The sequence below is a fragment of the Rhinoraja longicauda genome, chromosome 10 (genome assembly GCF_053455715.1).
Source record: "Rhinoraja longicauda isolate Sanriku21f chromosome 10, sRhiLon1.1, whole genome shotgun sequence".
Classification (NCBI taxonomy): Eukaryota; Metazoa; Chordata; class Chondrichthyes; order Rajiformes; family Arhynchobatidae; genus Rhinoraja; species Rhinoraja longicauda.
The window spans coordinates 26,252,935-26,274,615 of NC_135962.1; the positions used below are offsets into that span (position 1 = coordinate 26,252,935).

At 40.3% G+C, this 21,681-nt stretch overlaps 1 protein-coding gene across 1 annotated transcript in view; it reads right to left on the reverse strand.

The window, feature by feature from the left end:
* The window catches only part of heatr5a (HEAT repeat containing 5a), an 85,763-nt gene extending 64,973 nt beyond the window's left edge, over nucleotides 1-20,790 (reverse strand). The window contains 8 exon segments of the mRNA XM_078406457.1: nucleotides 1,094-1,343; nucleotides 2,471-2,628; nucleotides 4,438-4,609; nucleotides 6,036-6,185; nucleotides 7,435-7,543; nucleotides 8,381-8,592; nucleotides 12,199-12,407; nucleotides 20,613-20,790. Coding sequence (XP_078262583.1) covers nucleotides 1,094-1,343; nucleotides 2,471-2,628; nucleotides 4,438-4,609; nucleotides 6,036-6,185; nucleotides 7,435-7,543; nucleotides 8,381-8,592; nucleotides 12,199-12,324 — 1,177 coding nt within the window. The 5' untranslated portion in view covers nucleotides 12,325-12,407; nucleotides 20,613-20,790.
* Between the last annotated feature and the right edge of the window lie 891 nt (nucleotides 20,791-21,681).

The window sequence follows — 21,681 nt, forward strand, 5'->3', positions numbered from 1 at the left end:
AATGCCATTGTTTAGTTTCGTTTATTATTGTCCCATGTATCGAGGTACAGTGAAAAGTTTTTGTTTGAGTGCTATCCAGTCAAAGAAAAAGCTATGAATACAATCAGGGCGTCCACAATGCACAGGTAAGGGATAAAGGGTACAATATTCAGTGCAAATATACATCATTGAAGTGCCCCATAAAGTTCAATTAAAGATAGTTCAAAGGTCTCCAATGGGGTAGATGGGAGGTTAGCTGGCTGATGAGAGGACTGTTCAGTTGCCTGATAACAGCTGGAAAGAAACTGTCCCCGAATCTGAAGGTATTTGGTTTCAACTTTCTGTACCTCCTTCCGATGGAAGAGGGGCAAGACTGGTGGAGAGAGAAGTGATCCAGAGTAATTTACTAAAACCATTGCACTTTCTAGTGGAGAATTCGGTCAGGCAGTAATGGGAGGGGGAGGGGGGGGGGGGGGGAGAAGAGGGGGGAGTTTAGATTTAATACTAGTGGCAAAGGAAAAGCAGTATGGTGGTGATGGTCCCACACACCTGTTGATGGTGGAGGTCATAGATTTGGGAGTTACACGAGCATAGCCCAGCCAAAAAAAAAAAGGTACTTTGTAAGTGGCACAAGCTTTGGTCATGTTGTCAGAAGGGTAGAGGGGAAAATGTTCCATGTGGGGCATGGTATTCCAATCAAGGAAGCTCAAGTGATTAGCTTGAATGTTGTTACAAAATTCATCAATTTCTGCTGCTGTTTCACTGCACCTTGCGGATGTTCAGAACCAACGCTAGTCATTGAAGTTTCCCACTCATTGTGTTCTGTGCTCTTGAAATTTTTTGGAGTGCTAATGCATCGGTTGAAGTTGGCCAACCGATATTATCAGATGGTGTGTTTATTTATGTTAAATCTGATGCCACACACTTTATGAAGTCTAGAGGCATCGTTGAGAACTAGTGTAGCAACTCAACAACTGTCGTAAATCTTGTTAAGAAATAGACCTATGTAGCCTAGAGAAATAACATTTATGAGGTTTGGGCATTGCACATAGCTCATGTAGCAACAGCCAAAGTCACTCTAAATGAACAAGCAAAAAAATGCATGCTTTCATACCTACAGCTCTCTTCTGTTTACCCACAGCCTGACAGATCTCCTTCGCTGCTGCAATCTGAGCTTTTTCTCCAAGTAAACATCCCACTGTGGCCCGAAGGATAAATGAAACACAGCGACGACAGCAAATCGCATCTATTTGAGTCTGGGTAGCTTTTGGATGGGACACCAGCTCCAAAATGTGTTCAAGTAGAGAAGCAAAGTTCATTTCCAACCACTGACAACCAAGTGTTGAAACAAATGTAACATAAGCCTAAAGAAGAAGCAATTGTGAAACTTTTAAAGATTTATTACTTAAATACTGAACTGAACTATTTTAAAATAACATTACATGAAGCATTTAATTACAGTGTGAGATCTTAACATTACGATATACTTAAGGGCATTTAATACTTTGCAAGAGCACTAAAACCTGTAACCTGCAGCTCAGTTATCACAAAGCATCCAATCAACCCCAAAGTTCATAAACTTTTGTCTCAGGGTTTGCTTCGATCAGAATGATTATTTGAATTATTATTAGATTTTGCTGGATTTCAACAGCATTTCAGATATGTAACATTTCAATCTAACACGAGGAAAAGTAGAAATTGTTTTAAGACAGTTGTTCTTCGGGCGAGGAGGATGGCAGTGACCCCGCAGCAAATGGGAACAAAAAGATCCCAAGCTTAAGACAGCAATAGAATTTCATAAGAAATATTAACAGGTGCTCTTGAATTTGCCATTTAATCAATATCAACCTCATTTTGTTACCTTGATAAATAGAACAGTACTTAAACATGCAACTAGAAGTAACCAGACAAATGCAGTGAGTAATTAGCAGGATGTGGGGAGATCCAATTGAAACCTACCAGATAATGAAAGAACCAGATAGACTGGACTTGGAAATGGTTTCCAGTAATGGGAGAGTCTAGGACCAGATGGCACAGCCTCAGAATAAAAGGACGTACCTTCAAAATGGAAATGAAGAGGAATTTCTTTAGCCAGTGGCTGGGTGAATCTGTGGAATTCATTGACACCGACAGCTGTGGAGGCCGTCATTGGGTATTTTTTAAGTAGGGATAGATAAGTTCTTGATTAGTGAAGGCATCAAAGGTTACAGCGAGAAGGCAGGAGAATGGGGTTGAGAGGGAAAAATAGATCAGCCATGATTGGATGGCAGAGAAGACTTGATGGGCTGGATGGCCTTATTCTGCTCCTATGTCTTATGGTCTGATAATGGTGTGGGTTGGAGGTATAAAGGCTTGAACACCCATGGTTAAAATGAACCGATTGGGATCAAGAAACCTGTGAACTATTAACGATAGAATGGGCTGAATGGGCTAATTTTGCTCCTAATCCATGGTCTTATGGATTTCTTAAAAGGCAAAAATCAAATCTAACCTGAGTAACTCCAATCCTAACATCCCGGTTCATGAAGCTGCAACCTTTCAGTATCTCTCCACTGGCACGCAAGAACCCACTGCCACCTCGCAGGAAGCCAGAAGCCAGCAAGTCCATTGCTTCCGCCAGTGAGGTTTTACGAGTCACCTGTCTTGCACCTTGGAGAGAAATACAAACATCGGTTAAAAAGCAAAACCGATTAAACACATGCTACTGTGACTTACAATAGTATTTCCTTTCTCGACACACTTTCCAGATTATTAACTGGTAACAAGGGCAATAAGTATTAAAGGCAATACTGAATATAGGGATCTATGGAGACTTCCTCAATGGATATATTGGCCCAGGCTGCAATGCAAAATTACAATTTCAATTTTATGCAAAACTAGTAAAATTGGGATTTTTGGCTAGTTTTCAATGCCACACATGGGCGACAGGTGCCTTGGCATTGATTATTTTGGACTGGATAGCTCTTAAGTCATCAGTAGTAGATAAAATAAATACAATTTCTGGGAAAAAAGAGTCTAATTTACGATAGACTGTACGAAAATGCAAAGTTGCAGATGAGAGTTCATTGGGATAAGGTGATGATTTAAATTCCACCTTACAATGAATTAATTTCAGTAAAGCTCTCATTGTAGAAAACATGGTTATCGGGGTGAGATGACAAGTGGGAAACTCACAAGAGAAACTTACCAGAGATCTGGAAGAATGGGAGAACTAGATTAGGTTAGAAAAATGAAGATCACCAACCACATGGAAGGCAATATAGAACAAAGGCAATGGTAAGTGATGGGGAGAAGAAAAACAACATTTAAATATGTTGAATGCATCGGCCAGGACAACTCTGATTTAGGCAAGTCTCGAACGAGGGGAAGATGGCAATTATTTAACAAGTCAAAAAGCCTTGAGGTGGCTCAAATATGAAACATTCCCATATTTCCATGTAACATACGAGGCTGCTCAGCCCATCGAATCAACACTGGCACACAGAACAATCACATTCCTACACTAATTTCCCCTATAACCTATTCTTACCATGTTCTCATCAATTCTGTCCCCCCACATATAGGCCAGGGGTAATTTACAGTGACCAATTAACCCATCAACATTTATATGCTTGGGATGTGGGAGGAAATTGGACTACTACAATTTCTAGGAGGACATGCAGACACCAGGCAGACAGCACTAGAAATCTGGAATGAGCCTGGGTCGCTCAAGTGGCCACAGTGGCACTCAATACGTTAGAGTCCAGACTGATCATATAAAATATTAGCTCAGATTAAAAGGTTAACATAAGTTTGATAAAGGTTAACATGTCTACCAAGTGCAAAATCCATTGCATGTTACAGGTCCACAACTGAATTTCTGGCATCCTTGGTTCCAGGGCCTTTCTGGATTATTTGTTTTGCCGGACCAGAGGTCACAGCCTTGGGGGCTGAGATACCAGCCTGCAAAATCAGCCGTGGATGTTGGCTATGGGAACGGATCTGCAGGCTCCAGCCGGGCCGGAATTCTGGGCTGCAGGGGGAAAATTCAACCTGCCGATTGCCGTGGAAGTCCCGATGAGGCAATTGGCCGCCTCACCCGGCCTAGGCATTACATTTTGGGGGGGGAGGGCAGTTTTGTCCTGATTACAGGAGTGATCGGTGGTGGAACTGTACTGTGTTAAAGGTCTGATTTAAAATTTCATATTCTTTAAATTGGATGCACAATATTTGGCAAGCTAAACAATTGCATTAACAATTGCCATAAAGCTTTTTAGCTACACTAGTTTAGAAATTGATTTCTCCTCCTGCTCCAAAATCAATGGCAGTGCAAGTCCAAGATCAATTAATTTTAGCAGATATACCAATCTAGAAATAAAGCTCATCTTGCTAGATTGGTACCTAAATGGTAGTCAGAATCTGAATTGACTTAACTAAAATTACCACAAAAACAAAAGATACCAAATAAATAACACCCACCTGGGCCCTGATTGGGCACTACAGCTGTGGCTAAAATAGTTCCCAGCAATTTTGATACAGAGACACGCACATCATAATTAGAACCTTCAAAGGCTTTGAAACAAAGTGTAGCAACATTCTCAAGTTCTGAGGTCCACATAAAAAGAGCTTCTTTCTGAAGTTCCAAAAGGCACTGAAATACAAAAAACACTATCAGTATTTGCTGGAGCAATCATGGTAAAATGTTAATTGGAACATTGGAAAAAAAGAACACATCTGGAATGAACGCGCTAATCCTATCGACAAATATTTTTGATAAAGAACTCCAAGGTTAATAGCTGCAAACCAGGTATTTAGCATTCTGAAATGTCATCTTTCAAAAAATGGATTGCTGTTCAAGATTTTTTTTTTTAATGAAGCAAATGTCACACAAGATCATTAAAATTCAGCACTGAGAGAAAAAACAGCACTTCAAGTAAAAAGGTACACGTGGAGAATAAACCAATAAGGAGACAGCATAGTGAAAAGTATAAAAGACGCACAGGCAAACATGAGAAACTCGCACAAAAATGTTCTTGCTGCACAATTTTGTCAAGACCTGTTCTGTCATCAATGAAGTTTGACTTTTTAAAAATTAACATGGAACATTAAAGATCCAAGAATGTATCTGCGTATTTCCTAATGAAACTCTGCAGAGGCAATACAGCAGCAGGCCATGAAGCAACTCCTGACCTGCCTTTTACTCCACCAGGTGAGGCTCTTAGGCTGAGGAAACAATTTACTCACACTGTTTCCAGATCTTTGCAATGCCTTTTACTTTGTTCATCCATACCATCTAACAGGAAATGCAAAAATCCCATTTCAAACACTACCTTTCAAAGTTGATTATATTGCTTCAAAACTGATATCTCTACCTCTCTGCCAGTTAAACATTAACCTGTCTTCCCTTATTCTTATCCCCATAGACAACAATTTCTCAGATTAACTCTGTACAACCTTTTCATATGTATCCGATTGTGTTATCGTATTATAATAGCAAATCTAATTTTCCATACAATTATCCATATTTCCATTTCTTCATCCTAACAAAATCTGCTTTAGATCTTTTGTCAAGTGCAGGTTTTTCTCATATAATGGGGTGGCACAGTGGCGCAGATGTAGTGTTGCTGCCTTACAGCGCCAGAGACCCAGGTTCCATCCTGACCATGGGTGCTGTCCATACAGAGCTTGTATCTTCTGCCTGTGACCACATTGCTTTTTTCCGGGTTCTCCAGTTCTGTCAAAGGCGTGCAAGTTAATTGGCATCTGTAAATTGTCCCCAATGTGTAGAATGGAACTAGTGAAATGGTGATCGCTGGTCGGCATGCACTCAGTGGGCTGAAGGCCTGCTTCCACATTGTATCTCTAAACTAAACATTTCCCAATGCTTTCTCAGCTCAGAAACACTTCCTCAATATTTTTTGTCTTGAAATCAAATCTAGAAATGAACAACCAACTTTTTAAAAATACATTGTCAGAAAGTTTAGAGAACATTTTTTTTGCTGTTTTAACAAGCCCTCGTTGTCCTCATTCAAATGTGTCTGAAGGTGAATAAATGTTAAAAAATAGGAAATGTATACCTTTGCTGCAGCACAACGAACAGCCATTGATCGATCTGTCAAACATGAGCGAGCAGCTTTGTAGATATCTCTGTGACATGGTATAGCAGCAACTCCTTGTCCCAGAAGTATCTTCTGCAAACTCAGCATAATTTCATAGCGCCCTTGGGACTAGATGGCGGACAAAGATGTTGAAGATTAGATTGTCAAATCTAACAAAAACAGTAGGCTTCTCAACTTGCATCAAGACTGAGCACTCTCTTGGAACTTTTAGCACAATAATCAATATTAGAAATGAATAATTATACATAGTCATAAAGCCCAGAAACAGGCTACTCATTCCAACTCATCAATGAGCAAGATCTCCCATTTAAGTTAGACCCATTCAACCATCTTTGGCCCAAAATCCCTCTAAATCGTTCCTATCTATGCACCTGTCATAATGTCTTTTAAATGTTGTTATTATACCTGCTTCATCTTCTTCCCCTGTCAGCTCATTCCAAAACCCTCGACTCCTCATGTAAAACAGTTGCCCCTTGGGTTCGTATTAAATATTTCCCTTAAACCTATGCCCTCTAGTTCTTGATTCCCCTATTCTGGGTAAAAGACTGCATTCACCACATCTCTTCCACATGATTTTTTGCACCTCAATAAGTTCATCCCTCAGCCTTTTGTGCTCCAAGGAATAAAGGCACTCAAGCCGTGGCAACATCCTTGTAAATCTTCTCTGTATTCTTAAGATAGACACAAAGTGCTGGAGTAACTCAGCAGGTCAGGCAGCAACTCTGAAGAAAAAGGATGGGCGACAATTCGGGTCGGGACCCTTCTTCCAGTTTAATGGCATCTTTCCTACAGCAGGGTGACTAAAACTGAACACAATACTCCACGTGGCCTCACCAACTTCTGGCACAACCGTAACATAACGTTCCAAAGTCTATACTCAGTTCGCTGACTGATGAAGGCCAGCAGACTAAAAGCCTTCGTCATTACCCCATCTACCTGCAATGCCACTTTCAGGAAACCACACATGTACTCCTGGATCCCCCTGTCCACCACACTCCCCAGGGCCTTGAGAAATCTAGTACCTCCTTGACCATAATACGGACTGTACTCAAAACATCTCCATTAACTTTTACAAGTTCTCTAGTCGTCAGATCATTCTCTGCGGTAAAAACAGAGAAGAAATATTCACTGAGGATCTTGCCCATCTCCTAGGGCTCCAGACAGATGACCACTTTGGTTTCTGAAGGATCCTATTTTCTCTCCAGTTATCCTTTCCCCTTAACATACTTAAAAAATCTTTGGATTCCCGTAAAGTTTCATAAAGAAAGGATTGTCAATTTATCAAAAAATAAATTCCAAATGCAAATATTTTTTACTATCGGCTGTTTTAGGAGATTTTGATAAAGTCTCCTCCTACCTCAGCGCTTTTCATTGCCTTCAATAAGATTCCCACTGAGATTGCATGCGTATTCCCCAATACTCGCCCGAGCTGTTCATACAGAGCTCCCAAACAAGCAACTGCAGTCCTGCAAAAAAGCGAACAACTTCAACAATTCATACAGAAACATTGTATTAAAAAAAATTAGTATGCTTGAAGAAAGAATTGATAGACTGTCATATCTGCTGATAGATCTGTTCACAGGAATTAATTTCTACAAAATAGCGAAATTGCTTGGATAATATGAATCAGTAAAATACCTTCTGAGAAGGGAAGATCAAGGAGTAACTATAAGTGGATTTTGTGCCAATTCACATTCCTACCCAAAATCTAATACCATGAACACGCACATATACACATAAAGTCACACACATCTTCTTTGCAATCTCAAAGTAGAGTTTCCTTTTAACCAAGAATCCAAACCATCACTGAAGCACATGTTGATATCACAGAGAATTTCTAAGCAAACCCATCTTCTCCCATTGGATTCCATGTACGTTGTATACATTAAAATATCTACATAGGGATGTCAAATATTAGGGGAGAATTTAGAGAAACCAGTTTCAGATTCAGAATCCTGTGACAATATTACAGTGCATTTTACCTCTTAAATAAATCATCACCTCACTTAACACAGAATTAATGGCTTTGCACATCCAAACATTAATGTTTAGGAATGAACTGCAGATGCTGGTTTAAATCGAAGGTAGACATAACATTAGTGATTGTTGGCAACATGCTGGAGTAACTGAAGAAGGGTCTCGACCCGAAACGTCACCCATTCCTTCTCTCCTGAGATGCTGCCTGACCCGCTGAGTTACTCCAGCATTTTGTGAATAAATACCTTCGATTTGTACCAGCATCTGCAGTTATTTTCTTATACTACCATAATCCTCATATTTTTCTCCAAAAAAAAATTGCTTACAGTTTGGTAGGCAGGTAGCTTGGCGAGTCATCCTTACTTCTGATTATCTCATTGCATTTGTCAATGGTTTGGTACACAGAGAAAGTATCACCAATACTATATAATAAGGCCAAGTTCTTCGCAATCAGTTTACGGGCAGGTGGGCCTGGTGAGCTCTCCAGCAAGGCGGTCAGTTGTTCCACCAGTAGCTTCTGCTTCTCTTTGATATCAGCCTGAAAAGAAAAAGTGGTCAGAAAAAAAAAATTGCAGTATAAATGCAGACTTTTATTATTCTTGCTCCTTCGTGTACCTCTCAATCTTTTGTGCATTATTACTTCAATTTTATTTTTTTGAATGCAGCATTGTTACATAGTCAAACCAAACTGTGATTATATACGTGCAAAAGAATTTGTAAATAGCAATGACCAGTCAATGAGGGAGGAAGAGACAAGAGACCATAGATGCTGGAATCTGGAGCAACAAACAATTTGCTGGAGGAACTCAATGGGTTGAGCGGCATTGTGGATGGAAAGGAATGATTGATGTTTCTGGTCAAAACCCTGCATCAGAATTGAGAATGTAGAGGGAGTGGGCTGCATAGTGGCACAGCGGAAGAGTTGCTGCCTTACAGCATGTTAGTAATCCAGGAACCTAGAAGATAATCTTGAAACCTGGCGCTAGGAAATTTGAATTCAGTTAATAGAGACTTTAATAAAACAGGAGTCCTCATCATGTCAACCATGGAATGACTGGAATGGCATAAAAACCCATCTGGGCTGGAAGGAAACATGCTGACCTAAACCACGCTACCTTCTTTACCTTTTCAGACCCACAACAATGTAGTTAAGACTTAATTGCCCTCAAGTGCCTGAACATTCCATCAGGGATGATGAAGAAATGCTAACCTGTGCAGTCAAACCAGCACCCCTTTGACTCCTCCCACTTCCTCCAAGTCCAAGGCGTAGGTATGGGCACCCGCATGGGCCCCAAGCTATGCCTGCCTCTTTGTAGGGTATGTTGAACAATCCCTGTTTCAGGCGTACACTGGCCCTATCCCCAAACTCTATCTCCGTTACATTGATGACTGCATCGGTGCCACCTCCTGCACTTATTCAGAACTCATAGACTTCATCAACCTCACCACCAATTTTCATCCTGTACTCAAATTTATTTGGTCCACCTCCCTCCCCTTTCTTGATCTCAGTCTCCATCACAGGAAATAGACTATTGACTGACGTCTATTACAAACCCAGTGACTCCCACAATTATCTCGACTACACTTCTTCCCACCCTGCACCCTGCAAAGACTATCCCCTACTCCCAATTCCTCCGTCTGTGCCCAAGATGAGGTGTTCCATACTAGAACATCCGAGATGTCCTCATTCTTTAGGGAATGGGGGTTCCCCTCTCCCATCATAGATGAGGCCCTCACTCGTGTCTCCTCAGTACCCCGCAGCTCCACCCTTGTTCCTCCTCACCCTAATCGCAACAGAGACAGAGTCACCCTAGTTCTTACTTCCATCCCATCAGCTGTCGCATACAACATATAATCCTCCAACGGGTCCCACCACTAGCCACATTTTCCCATCTTCCCCTCTTTCCACCTTCTGCAGAGAGCGTTCCTTCTGCAACTCCCTGGTTAACTCATCCCTTCCCACCCAAACCACCCCCTCCCCAGGTACCTTCCCCTGCAACCAAAGATGCAACACCTGTCACTATACCTCCTCCCTCGACTCTATCTAGGGATCTCGACAGTCCTTCCAGGTTAGGCAGTGGTTCACATGCACCTCCTCCAACATCTACTGTGCCCGTTTTTCAAGATGTTGACTCTTATACATCGGCGAGACCAAACGCAAACTGGGCGATCGTTTCGTGGAACACCTTCGCTCAGCCTGCGTAAACCAACCTGATCTCCCGGTTGCTAGACACTTTAATTCTCCTTCCCATTCCTACACAGCCCTTTCTGTCCTCGGTTTCCTTCATTGTCAGAATGAGGCTAAACGCAAATTGGAGGAACAGCATCTCAGATTTCGCTTGGGCAGCTTACAGCCCAGTGGTATGAATATTGATTTCACTCACTTCAGGTAGCCCGGCATTCCCTCTCTCTCTATCCCTCCCCCACCCAAGACGCACCAGCTTCTCATTTTCACCCTACAAACAGCTAACAATGTCCTGTTTCCTTTATCGTTGTTACTTTTTTGCATATCTTTCATTCATTGTTCTTTATCTCTCCACATCATCGTCTATATCTCTCGTTTCCCTTATCCCTAACTAGTCTGAAGAAGGGTCTCAACCTGAAATGTCACCCATTCCTTCGCTCTAGAGATGCTGCATGTCCCGCCGAGTTACTCCAGCTTTTTGTGTCCACCACATGAATGAATGTCTACAAAATATAAACATGTCTGTCAACCCAGTTTAGTTCCCACCTTTGAACACTTTCTGGTTAAACAAATCCTATGGGAGGTTGAATTGATAAGGTCATTTTACATATCATGCAAGTGGCAAGGTATTGAAAAAGTCATACGCAAACTGTGGTTTCTCATATTGAGAAAGTGAAGCATTACAAAACAATGGATGGCGCAGTGCATAATTTTTAACAGTCTTGATTCAAATTATATATTGAAAAGATAGGAAACATCATTGAACACGACATTCATATTTTAATCATTCATCTTAACTCTTAACTCTGGCACTTTACACCATTTTCAATAAGGTCTATAACAAGAATTCCATAGAAACTAGCAACATAGCAACTAGCAACATAAAGAATCAAACTTTCCCATTGCTGATACAAGGCTCACTGATCTGCAGTTCCCTAACTTGTCCTTACAGCCTTTCTTAAATAAAGGTACAATATTAGCCATCCTCAAGTCTTCCATTACCTCACCTGAGGCTCATGAAGAAACAATGATAGTTAACAGGAAAGACTAAACAGACTGGAATTATTCTCACTGGAACACAGGACAAGGGATGACTTTATAGAGGTTTACAAAATTATGAGGGATACAATTAGAGGAGATAGACAGAGTCCTTTTCCCACGGCAAATTAGTCTAGAATTTGTGATGGGGAGAAATTTAAAAGGAGATCCATGGAGTACATTTTAAGAGAGTGCTGAATATTTGAAACAAGATGCCAGAGAAGGTAATGGAGTCAGAGAGCATTATAATGTTTAAAAGGTACTTGGAAAGGTATTGCAGTAAGGAGTAGTGGGATCCAGGCCTAATGTGGGCTAATGATATTAGCTAGATAGGCATCAAAGGTTAGCATGTCTGTTGGCATGTCCAGTACTTCTTTGGACTGTGGGAGGAAACCAAAGAACCCGGAGAAAACCCACACGGTCACAAGAAACATAGAAACATAGAAAATAGGTGCAGGAGTAGGCTATTCGGCCCTTCGAGCCTGCACCGCCATTCAATATGATCATGGCTGATCATCCAGCTCAGTAACCTGTACCTGCCTTCTCTCCATACCCCCTGATCCCTTTAGCCACAAGGGCCACATCTAACTCCCTCTTAAATATGGCCAATGAACTGGCCTCAACTACCTTCTGTGGCAGAGAATCCCACAGACTCACCACTCTGTGTGAAGAAATGGACTCACCACTCTCTGTGTGAAGGAATGTACAAACTCTGAACAGGCAGTACCCATAGTCAGGATCAAACCCAGGTCTCTGGCACTGTAAGGCAGCAACTCAACCGCTGCACCACTGTGCCACCCCTGGTTCTACATGAACAACATTTTCTCTTTCCCATAAAACTATTTTACCTATATATTCAGACAGTAGAAAATTACAAAAACAAAGACATTTTCACAACTTTAAGAACAGTTCACGCTTTACCTTACTGGCAGCCACCAAAAGTTTTTGCAAGAACTGCAGCCATTCAAAAAAGAACGCTGGTTTCTTGGCGTCACTCAGTTTACTGTAGAACTCTTGATTTAATAGCAGCCCATGTGCTTGCTCCATCGCTCTGCCGGACCTCTCTTCAAAAGCTCACAGAAACTTCACAAAAGGCAGAAGAACTGAAAGTCTTGGCATTCTTTCAATTGCTGCAACACAAACACAAGAAAACTATTCATTAAGTCTGTGACTATCAACTAGTTCAACAATAAATCAATGAAAAAACACTACACAGTTAAAACTGCTTGATTATTCTTGAAATGGAAAATACAAGAAGCATCCAATAAAATGTTGCATGTGAAATACATCTAACTGAAAACTTAGCTTGAATTAATTCACTGTGCTGTCGAATCAAATTCAAATTTGTAGTTATTTCTACCATTTTAAAATGAGGAACATCTTTGTACGAATTTTATCAACATAATAGTTTCTCTCAGTGTCAAAATTGAATAGTATGCTATTTTGAAAACAAATATTAACAGTCAATAATACGGCACAGAAACAGGCCCTTCAGCCCACTATATACATGCTTGCTATCAATTACCGATCAGTATTAACATTATTTTCCTGCACTCTGCCTGCAGCCTTCTATGCCATGGCATTTCACGTGCACAATCTAAATACTTAAATGTTGTCACAGTAACTGCTTCCACCAACCCATTGGACTTTGTGTTCCAGATTTAACAAGACATTTGGACAGATATATGGATAGGAAGGGCTGAGAAGGATTTGGGCCAAATGCAGGCAAATGGTATTTGCAGACCTGTCATCATGGACAAATTGGTCTGAAGCAGTTTCCATAGCTCTCTAACTGAGAAACAGAATATCCTTATCAAATTCCCTCCTAGATCTCTCATTCCTTACCCTATACCCATGCCCTCTGGCACACTCAATAAATATAAATGAAAGAAGTTTCTCACTATTCAAATTTTCCATACTCCCTCTAATTTGGAATATTACCAGTTCACCCCCCTCCCCTCCCTCCCACCCCCCGCCTTCTCCTTTCGAATGAAAACAAACCTAGCCTATCCAGTCTCACCTTAAAATTGAAACATTCCACCATAGTAACATCCCGGTGAATTTTCTTTGTGCTCTTTCCTGTACAACCACATCCTTCCTGTTGTGCAGCGACGAGAACTAAATACAGCTCTCTAACTGTGGCCTAAATAAAGTTTTGAATGGTTGAATCACAACCTCTTTGCTCTTATGCCCTGTGACTAATGAAATCAGGCATCCTGTGCGTCTTCTTAATCTACTTGCAGTGCTGCAATGAAATTTACTGCATTATATGAATAACTAGTTGTATTTCAGACCACAACATATAATTGTCAATGCAACCATTTCAGCCCAGGGATTCTTTGTTCATTGGAGTCTCAAATTCAATTGCTTTGTGGATTACAATATTGAATCTTGGATTAAATTACTGATTGTTTTCTTTGATCCCATCTGAAAAGTCATTGCCTATGTTTAAAATATTGCTGCATATTTATGAAATGTATCAAAAAAAATTCTCTGTGGAAAGGTTTCTGTACAAAGTCCAAATGAGCCAAAAGATTGGAGTAAATGGACACGTGAACAATTAAGCTGCACGAAATGTTCTTAGAAAGGAAGTTAAAATTATATTAAAAATAGAAAATGTGCGGTTTGTGTTTCACCCACAAGCTGTTGCACATGGAAATATTAGCACTGATCGAAGATTGCAGTCATGGAAAAATATTATACAACACAAACAGCAATTACGATATTTGCGGATTAAATAGCTGGTCAACAAGTTCACTTCACAGTTCTCCAACAACAGTAAACCCTTGTTCTAACGGACCACATGGGGGAATGGTATCTATTATTGCCGATTATCCGGTATAACCTGGTAAGGGATTCGTTCCAACCACCTAATGGTCACTCCGTGAAACGACGAGTTGTTTGCAAATACAAAGTTCTTTTTTAACAACTAAAAATGTTTTTTTTACTGCTAAAAATACTAAAGGCTGTATGTTACATTGTTTAAGAAAGTGTCAATCTGAGCGATTGCTCGTCAATTTCAATGCCTTGTCAATTTCAACAGCCTCCGCAGTGTAACTCGCAGGCTGTGTTCTTAAAGAGACAGTCCACTGTGATCAAAATCCATTATAAAAGTTTGTAATAACAAGGGGTTGCTGTGTACCTATTTACGAGAAAAACATCTAAAGAATGGAGTTCAAAATCAACAAGTCACATAAGAAAAGGTTTATTTTCTTAAGAGGAACACATTTTAAATGATTCTGATCAAACACAAGCGTGTTAAAACCTGAATGCAATCACAAACCTAATGGCACCATTCATTTAGCCTGAAAACCCTCTAGTCCTCTAGGTTCAAGAGCAGCTCCTTTCGAGCAGCCGTCAGTTTCTTGTAAACTGCGCAACCCTAACCACAATCGGACCTCAGCAACTATGATCAACTATGGACTTTGTTTAGGTTGCACAAACTAATTCTGTTATGCAATATTATGGCCTGGTTACTCAGAATTACTGATTGTTAATTTATTGCATTCTTGATTAGTGTATATTTATTTATGTTAGTGGGAATGTTAAGCTGCAACAAGAATATCAGTCTGAAGAAGGGTCTCGACCCGAAACGTCACCCATTCCTTCTCTCCCGAGATGCTGCCCGACCTGCTGAGTTACTCCAGCATTTTGTGAATAAATCGATTTGTACCAGCATCTGCAGTTATTCTCTTATACTACAAGAATATCATTGTTCCATTGGTGACACATTTGACATTAAACACTCTTGACTTGATATACAGTAATAAAATTCAGTTGTCGTGACAAAAAAACATATTTAATTCAATTATTAATTTTAAGAACGACAATGCCGTTTCGTAGTAACTTCACAGCAAATAGTTTTTACCATTTACAGCTTCAGAATGTCCTCCCAAAATCATTCCAGATGTTTATATTTGCAGAACATTAGGTTTTGCAAACAGTAACTCAGATTTACAAATAATTTCAGTCATCTATTTATAAAGACTTGAAAACTGGTAAGTCACTACTGTTCTATGACAATAGAGTTTTCTTGTAAGTACTCCTAATCCTCCTATAAACAATCCAAACATTGCTCACAATAGTGAACTACTATTTTTTTTTAAACCCACAATAAGTGTTTTGCTGTTTGGATACATCACCAGTATGAATCTTTTTAGTATTGACTGTTCTGCGACATGTGTTTATTAATGCCTACAGGGAACTATATGAAGCTGGAAAGGGAATGACATAGATGGAATGAGGAGTTCAAGCACAGAGACTTCCCATTCAATGCAAATGGTATCTTCTTAATGACCACAAAAAAAATCTGGAATCTAATTTTCAACCTAAATTGCACCAAGCTTTAAAGGTCAGAGTTAGACAATAGGTGCACGAGTAGGCCATTCGGCCCTTTGAGCCAGCACCGCCATTCAATGCGATCATGGCTGATCATTCACAATCAGTACCCATTCCTGCCTCAAGAGCTCTTTAAGAATGCTCTCTCTTTAAAGCATTCAGAGAATTGGCCTCCACTGCGATCCGAGGCAGAGAATTCCAATGATTTACAACTCTCTGACTGAAAAAGTTTTTCCTCATCTCTGTTCTAAATGGCCTACCCCTTACTCTTAAACTGTGGCCCCTGGTTCTGGACTCCCCCAACATTGGGAACATGTTTCCTGCCTCTAGCGTGTCCAATCCCTTAATAATCTTATATGTTTCAATAAGATCCCCTCTCATTCTTCTAAATTCCAGCGTATACAAGCCTAGTCGCTCCAGTCTTTCAACATACGACAGTCCGTAGGGAATTAACCTAGTGAACCTACGCTGCATGCCCTCAATAGCAAGAATATCCTTCCTCAAATTTGGAGACCAAAACTGCACACAGTACTCCAGGTGCGGTCTCACTAGGGCCCTGTACAACTGCAGAAGGACCTCTTTGCTCCTATACTCAACTCCTCTTGTCATAAAGGCCAACATGCCATTAGCTTTCTTCACTGCCTGCTGTACCTGCATGCTAACTTTAAGTGACTGATGAACAGGACACCCAGATCTCTTTGTACTTCCCCATTTCCCAACTTGACACCATTCAGATAATAATCTGCCTTCCTGTTCTTTCCACCAAAGTGGATAACCTCACATTTATCCACATTAAACTGCATCTGCCATGCATCCGCCCACTCACACAACCTGTCCAAGTCACCCAGCATCCTCATAGCATCCTCCTCACAGTTCACACTGCCACCCAGCTTTGTGTCATCTGCAAATTTGCTAATGTTACTTTTAATCCCTTCATCTAAGTCATTAATGTATATTGTAAATAGCTGCGGTCCCAGCACCGAGCCTTGTGGTACTCCACTAGTCACTGCCTGCCATTCTGAAAGGGACCCATTAATCCCTACTCTTTGTTTCCTGGCTGCCAACCAATTTTCTATCCATGTCAGCACCCTACCCCCCAATACCATGTGCTCTAATCTTGCCCACTAATCTCCTATGTGGGACCTTATCAAAGGCTTTCCGAAAGTCCAGGTACACTACATCCACTGGGTCTCCCTTGTCCATTTTCCTAGTTACATCCTCAAAAGATTCCAGAGATTAGTCAAGCATGATTTCCCCTTCTTAAATCCATGCTGACTCGGAACGATCCTGTTACCGCTATCCAAATGTTCTGCAATTTCTTCTTTTATAATTGAATTGAATCGAATCGAGTTGAATCATCACTTGTTATAAACAGCTTATGTTTTTTTTAAAGTTCACATTATTCAAAGTATGATCCAGATATAAATCCACTCTATCACAAGCAATGTAGAAACAAGGAACTGCAGATGTTGGTTTTCAAAAAACTAGCATCTGCAGTTCCTGATGAGCAATAGATTTTGAATAATGAAGTAAGAACCTAACAATGGGATAAAGGCAAAAATAATATTTAGTGTTTGCTGAAGGATTATATGTACTGTACATAGATGTGTAAATTCACGATAATCCGGATAAAGTGATTTTTGAATTACCATTCAATCTTATTCCATATTATTCTCTCCACAGTGTCCCTTCAAGATGATGATGCAGAGGAACTAAATGCAAATGATAACTACCACAACATAATGAACAGTTCACTTATTTTGACACATATCCCTGAAAGATTCATTCCAGCCTTAATTTGTTCCCATAACTTCAGAATAATTCAGTCTTTCATAAATGTTGTTCCATAAATCGGAAAAATGACTCTGCTCTAAGAACTAAAAAGGCATGCTTTATTATTCCCTGTAAAAGTCTGAAGTCATTTTCATTTATATAATTGATGTAAATCTGCTGAAAAATGCTTGAAGATACTGTTATGTAACATTCTTTTGATTCTCAATTATGGGACCTACATTGCAGTGTTGCACAGAGTACAGAAAAATTGCTTAATGAAGACCATAAAAGTATTGCTTTAACTGAAAACGATAGTTCAGCTGTCAGGTTGATGCAAGTACCTAAAGGTGCTCACTTCAATGGTATCAAGGACAACTGGAATTCAATGGAACTCAGTGTTGTTGTTTCACACATGAAAAGAACACCTTCCCTAGATTAATCAGTCTTTCTGACTGGGCAATCAGAAAAATATTCCTTAACTGTACACAAGTTAGTCAATAATCATAGCCAATAATCACAGGATTCTCTGGCAATCTACGATCAAACTACAAAGAAAATACAGTAAAATAAATCATTATGTGGCATTGCATTCTATATCTTTATAGAAAAGCTTTCAACTGAACATTGGAGCAGACAAAATGTCTGAAGAAGGGTCTTGACCCGAAACGTCACCCATTCCTTCTCTCCAGGGATGCTGCCTGTCCCATTGAGTTACTCCAGCATTTTGTGTCCATCTTCAACTGAACATTGGAGATCTTTTAAATACCCAAAATGCTGGAGTAACTCAACGGATCAGGCAGCATTTCTGGAGATAATGGATCGTCAATGTTTTGGGTTGGTACCCTTCTTCAGACTGAATTGATTGGATTGGAGATCTTTTAGATAAAGACTGGACAGTAAGCAATGGATGACAGAATTAAGTGGCTTGATTGATAACAGAATTTCATTGAACTGTCAATTACGCTTTCCAACAGCTCTCCTCTAAATTACAGGTCATACTTTTATTTTTAAAGTGACGCATTTACAGCTTTAAATTTTGCAGCTCCAGCACTAAGTAACTGGAATTATAAATTATTTATGATAAACTGAGATGTACTAAGTGCTATCAGAAACAGTCAGTGTCCAGGATTTGCCAACTGCCTTGGTAATGGAGAAAATTAACAGGCCTCTTCAAAATTAGATTTCTGCCACAAACAGCTTTCACACATACACGAGACACAAGAAACTGCAGATGCTGGAATCTTGAGTAAAACACAAAGTGCTGGAGTACCTCTGGTCAGGCAGCATCTGTGGACGTAAAGGAGAGGCAATGTTCAGGTTGGGACCTTTCTTCCGACTCAAATCTGAAGGGTTCCGACCAAAAACTTCACCTATCCATGCCCTCCATAGATGCTGCCTAACCCGCTGAGTTATTCCAGTACTGTGTGTTTTATTCCACAAATACATTAATGACATCTGGTGACAAGAATAATAAGAATAGGTTTGCAAATTCACCAGACTTAAAAAGAATATTTGCAGTTGACCAACAATGTGCACAATTAATGCCGCACACAAATGTAAATACATAAAATATCGATTATAGAATCAGTTACCTTGTTAAGTACAAAACCAGCTGCCCATCAACATAGAACAATCTAGCCTTTCTTTATCAATGCACTTTCTATGGAAGCTTACTGAAGGAATCTAAGGAAAAATAATGCGTAAAAATTCTACCTTCTAAGGCATAAACTAACAACAAACCTCACATAAGCTTATTTATTTCTTGCAATGTTTTATAATATTGTTTTAAAATTCCCAAGTTTTATTTTTAAAATCCTGCCTAAAACTGTAGAAACAGTGTATAAATGACATAATGCAATTACAGTATGTTTCAGAAAGCATTCAGAAAACAATAACCCAACACACTAATTATTTGTGAGGTATCTTAGAAAAATCTCAAAACAGTGCACTGGAGGCTATGGTTCAGTTTGCTGCAGATTTTTTTTAAATTCAAAAATAAACACAATAAATGCTAACTGGAAGAGGAATTGTCATTCAACTTGGGACAAAAAAAATCAAAGCTTACATCTCAACTAATGTAAATATTGTATTTGCTGAAAAAAAGAAAAATACAGAGTAAAGTAGTTAAAAATAAATACGAATGGAATTATTTTTTAAGGCTGCTTACACGGTTTTATGGTTAATGTCTTCTCTCAAGGGCATACTTATATTGAAGTTTTGGCTATTTTTTGCAAAACTACCATATTAATATTGGGAGAAGGCGCCATTGCCTTCCTTTAAAGAAATTAAACTAAGCAATTAATCAGTTGTTAAATCTGCCTGCAACAAAGTTACTGAAGTCCAATAGTAAAAAATACCTAGATACACATAGTTTTTTATTAGTAGCAATATATTCACAAGGCCGACTCCAATATTTTTTAATGACAAAGCACGTTTTAATTCACACTTGTGCTGTGTTCTTTATTGTGAATCGCCATACATGTTAACATAAAACCAGGACAAATATTGCAGCCCTGAAAATACCCACCACCTTGGTTTAATCTTTTCGTTTCATTCAACCGCTTGTTGATCAGTAATCACCAGCTTAAACTACCACACCCGGACAACATTGTACACAAGCCATTTTTTAAATCAAGTACAGTACGTGAAATGTTAGATTCTTGAATAAAATCTTAATTTCATCCACAAATACCAATCACGATATAAACATGCAACACTTCCTAACTGTCCTCAATCAAATTAAAACATCCACATGAAAAGATTCCCGAATAAAATTCCATCCACAAACATTAATCAAGATTTAAACATGCAACGCTTCCTGGACGCTCATTGTGAAAAATGCATTGGATTTAGTACTTTTTTTGCTGCATTGCTGCAAAATATCCAAATTGTAAGGTATCACAGACTAAATGGCAGCAGCCTGCAACGTCCACTGCATCAATTGATGGAGAATCACCACGTCTCAAGGGTCGCCACTGGATCTACTTCAGTCAGGGAGCATCACGCACTTAGTGAAAGCGAACCAAAGGCAAAGCCTTCCCTCGACCCTTCACTCCATTGACCCCGCGCGGTTGACGCGATGGGAGTTGGGGGCGCCTTGGGCTCTGCGGGCGTTGGCCGGGAAACCACCACCCCCGGGGGTCGCACCGACACCGAGGGGCCGAGCGCTCCTCCCCGCCCGACCCCAGACAACAGGCCGCAGCGCCAGGACACCAGTCACTCACCGGCACCGAGACCTCCTCCCTCGCAGGCTGCCTCCCAGCACGGAGCCGCCGCCGCCTGTCCCAGTCCACAGGTGCCGCGACCAAGGGGACGGACGGACGGCCGGCGCCAAGCAACTAGGCCAGGATGGCAAGCACAACTCCGAGCGGTCGGCGGAGGGGCCAGGCCGGACCAGGCCAACTCCGAGCAACCGAACAGCCTCTGTGCTGGTGCAAGAGAGAGTGCTTCCCCCTGCTAGTCAAGACTGTTTCATTGTCGTATGTCCCAAGCAGAACAATGGCATTCTTCATGTGTCGGAAGGAACTGCTGATGCAGGTTTAAACCGATGATAGACACAAAATGCTGGAGTAATAACTCAGCGGGACAGGCAACATCTCTGGAAAGAAGGAATGGGTGACTTTTCGGGTCGAGACCCTTCCTCAGACCGTACATTCTTACGTGCAGTAACATATAATACATAAACAGTTCTCTGTAAACAATATAATAAATGAAAAAGTGTGTGTACAAAACATGTGTGTGTATGTATATATATATATATATATATACACACACACACATATAAAACAAACAAACAATAATAGAGCAAAAAGACAAAACCAAGTCTATGTAGTTCAGAGCTTACTCAGAGCTCAAGAAAGAGGTCGTGAAACTGCAAAGAGTGCAGAAAGTTGCCAGGACGAGAGGTTGGGCAGACTAGGATTTTATTCCTTGGAGAGCAGAAGGATGAGGGGTGATCTTGTAGAGGTGTATAAGAGCATGAATAGGAATAGATAGGGTGGTCTTTTATCCAGTGGGAGAAATCAAGAACCAGAGGACAGAAATTTAAGGCGTTCCCAGACTTGTTTACTTTCCCTCATGTCGCCAGACTGCATATAGAAGCTAGAACTATTCCCTCCCAAGACGAGGATACTCAGGCGACTGTTAAACAGCTGGAATTGATTCTTAATGTCCACTTGGATAAAAATACTTGTATTTATAGAACATCATTCACAAACATAGGACCTCGGGATGTTACAACTAATAATAACAATCACAATAACGATTGAGGGATAAATATTAAGTACCCTGCAA